The sequence below is a fragment of the Hipposideros armiger genome, unplaced genomic scaffold, assembly GCF_001890085.2.
Source record: "Hipposideros armiger isolate ML-2016 unplaced genomic scaffold, ASM189008v1 scaffold_18, whole genome shotgun sequence".
Taxonomy (NCBI): domain Eukaryota; kingdom Metazoa; phylum Chordata; class Mammalia; order Chiroptera; family Hipposideridae; genus Hipposideros; species Hipposideros armiger.
The window spans coordinates 2050501-2052166 of NW_017731368.1; the positions used below are offsets into that span (position 1 = coordinate 2050501).

The 1666-nt window shown below is 54.6% G+C and overlaps 1 protein-coding gene across 1 annotated transcript in view; it reads left to right on the plus strand.

Moving 5' to 3' along the window:
• The first annotated feature begins 10 nt into the window (after positions 1-10).
• Positions 11-1666, plus strand: part of PFKFB4 (6-phosphofructo-2-kinase/fructose-2,6-biphosphatase 4) — a 41022-nt gene continuing 39366 nt past the window's right edge. Inside the window, exons 1-2 of the mRNA XM_019633875.1 lie at positions 11-789; positions 1322-1468. Of these exons, the coding sequence (XP_019489420.1) occupies positions 394-789; positions 1322-1468 (543 nt within the window). The 5' untranslated portion in view covers positions 11-393. The remainder of the gene's footprint in view (positions 790-1321; positions 1469-1666) is intronic.

Genomic DNA, 1666 nt, shown 5'->3' on the forward strand with positions numbered 1-1666 from the left:
CATAAACAGGTAAGTGTGCTCTGAAAGCTCTGCACACAGGGAAAGCAGCTGAGCTGGGTTTATAGGCAGCTGCCACCAGTACCACCTTACTGTGCTGCTCACCTGCCAGTGTGGGGCATGGCAGCCACTCGGCACATATGGACGCCCTGGGCTGGGTTCTAGGGGGAGAGTTCACAGGGGAAGGAAAGGCAGGTCCATGGATGGATGACAGGAAGAGTGGAGGGGAGGAGCGTGTGTCAGCTACGCCCAGGTCAATCCTGGAAAAAACTGTCTCTTGTTTATCTTATAGACAGTGCATTGAGAGCTCAGAGGTAGGCAGGAGGGGCCCAGGGGATGCACAGCATCACAGTGTGGCACGACTGACCCCTCGCTTTAGCTGTCACCTTTGGGAGCATGATGAGTGTTGAGCACCTCCCACAGGGTTTGTCTAAGTTACATGTGTTGTGTTGCTCCCAGCTTACCCCATCACTTGCACACCAGCTGACAGTCCTGTGTGTTGTCATGTTAAGGCTGGTGGCTGGCAGGATGTGCCCTCAAGGGCCCCGGCCACTCAGGCCTCGCTCTGCTTTCTCTCTGGAAAGGGATCTGTCCTACATCAAGATCATGGACGTGGGGCAGAGCTACGTGGTGAACCGAGTGGCTGACCATATCCAGAGCCGCATCGTGTATTACCTCATGAATATCCATGTCACGCCCCGCTCCATCTACCTGTGCCGGCATGGGGAGAGTGAGCTCAACCTCAAGGGCCGGATCGGCGGGGACCCGGGACTCTCCCCCCGGGGCAGGGAGGTCAGTGTGTGTGTACCTCTGGGCGGCTGGGTGTGTGCACGTATGTGCACTGGCTGGGCTCCAGCTCTCGTAGCTATTAGGTAATCATCAAGATGGATGACATTCCTTCTGTCTAGAATGTTGTTCCCATCATGTAGGGAAGGTCACCAAGCACCAAGCAGATACCTGGGTCTCTGGCTTCCATGTGAGCTGTCACCAGCTGGGACCCTTTCCTTGCAGAGACATGATGTTCTGAGTCCCTGCAGTACAGCCGATGGCTGCACCATAGCCCAGAGGAGATATTGAGGCCTTAGTACGGAGGGCATACGGCCTAGGGCATGTGGTCGGGTTAGGGGGCAGTGGCAAGGGATCTAATGAGCCACAACTGGGACTTCACTCAGGGTCTGGGAAGAATGTGCAAGAACAACACTTGTGGGTGTGGGTGCCATTGCAAGGTTGGTTCGGGTGTCTTACAAAGCCTGTGTTCTGACGCTGGGCATGACCTCATGGACCCTGTGGCTATGGGGTCTGAATTTGCCTTGATGTGTTTCAGTTTGCCAAGAGTCTGGCCCAGTTCATCAGTGATCAGAACATCAAGGACCTGAAGGTCTGGACCAGCCAGATGAAGAGGACAATCCAGACGGCCGAGGCCCTGGGTGTGCCTTATGAGCAGTGGAAGGTCCTCAATGAGATAGACGCGGTAATCACCACCCCTCCCTCCCCAGCCCAAGTCTCCCAGGCACAGCTGCGCTCAGCCAGGATGACAGTGTTGAGTCAGGGCGAGCTCTCCCCTTAACTTTTCCTCGTTGGTTAGTGTTGTGGTTTCTCACTTTCCCTTTCCTTCCCTTCTTTTGCATGTAGCTATCTAAATAAGCCAGAATTCATTCATTTTTTTTTT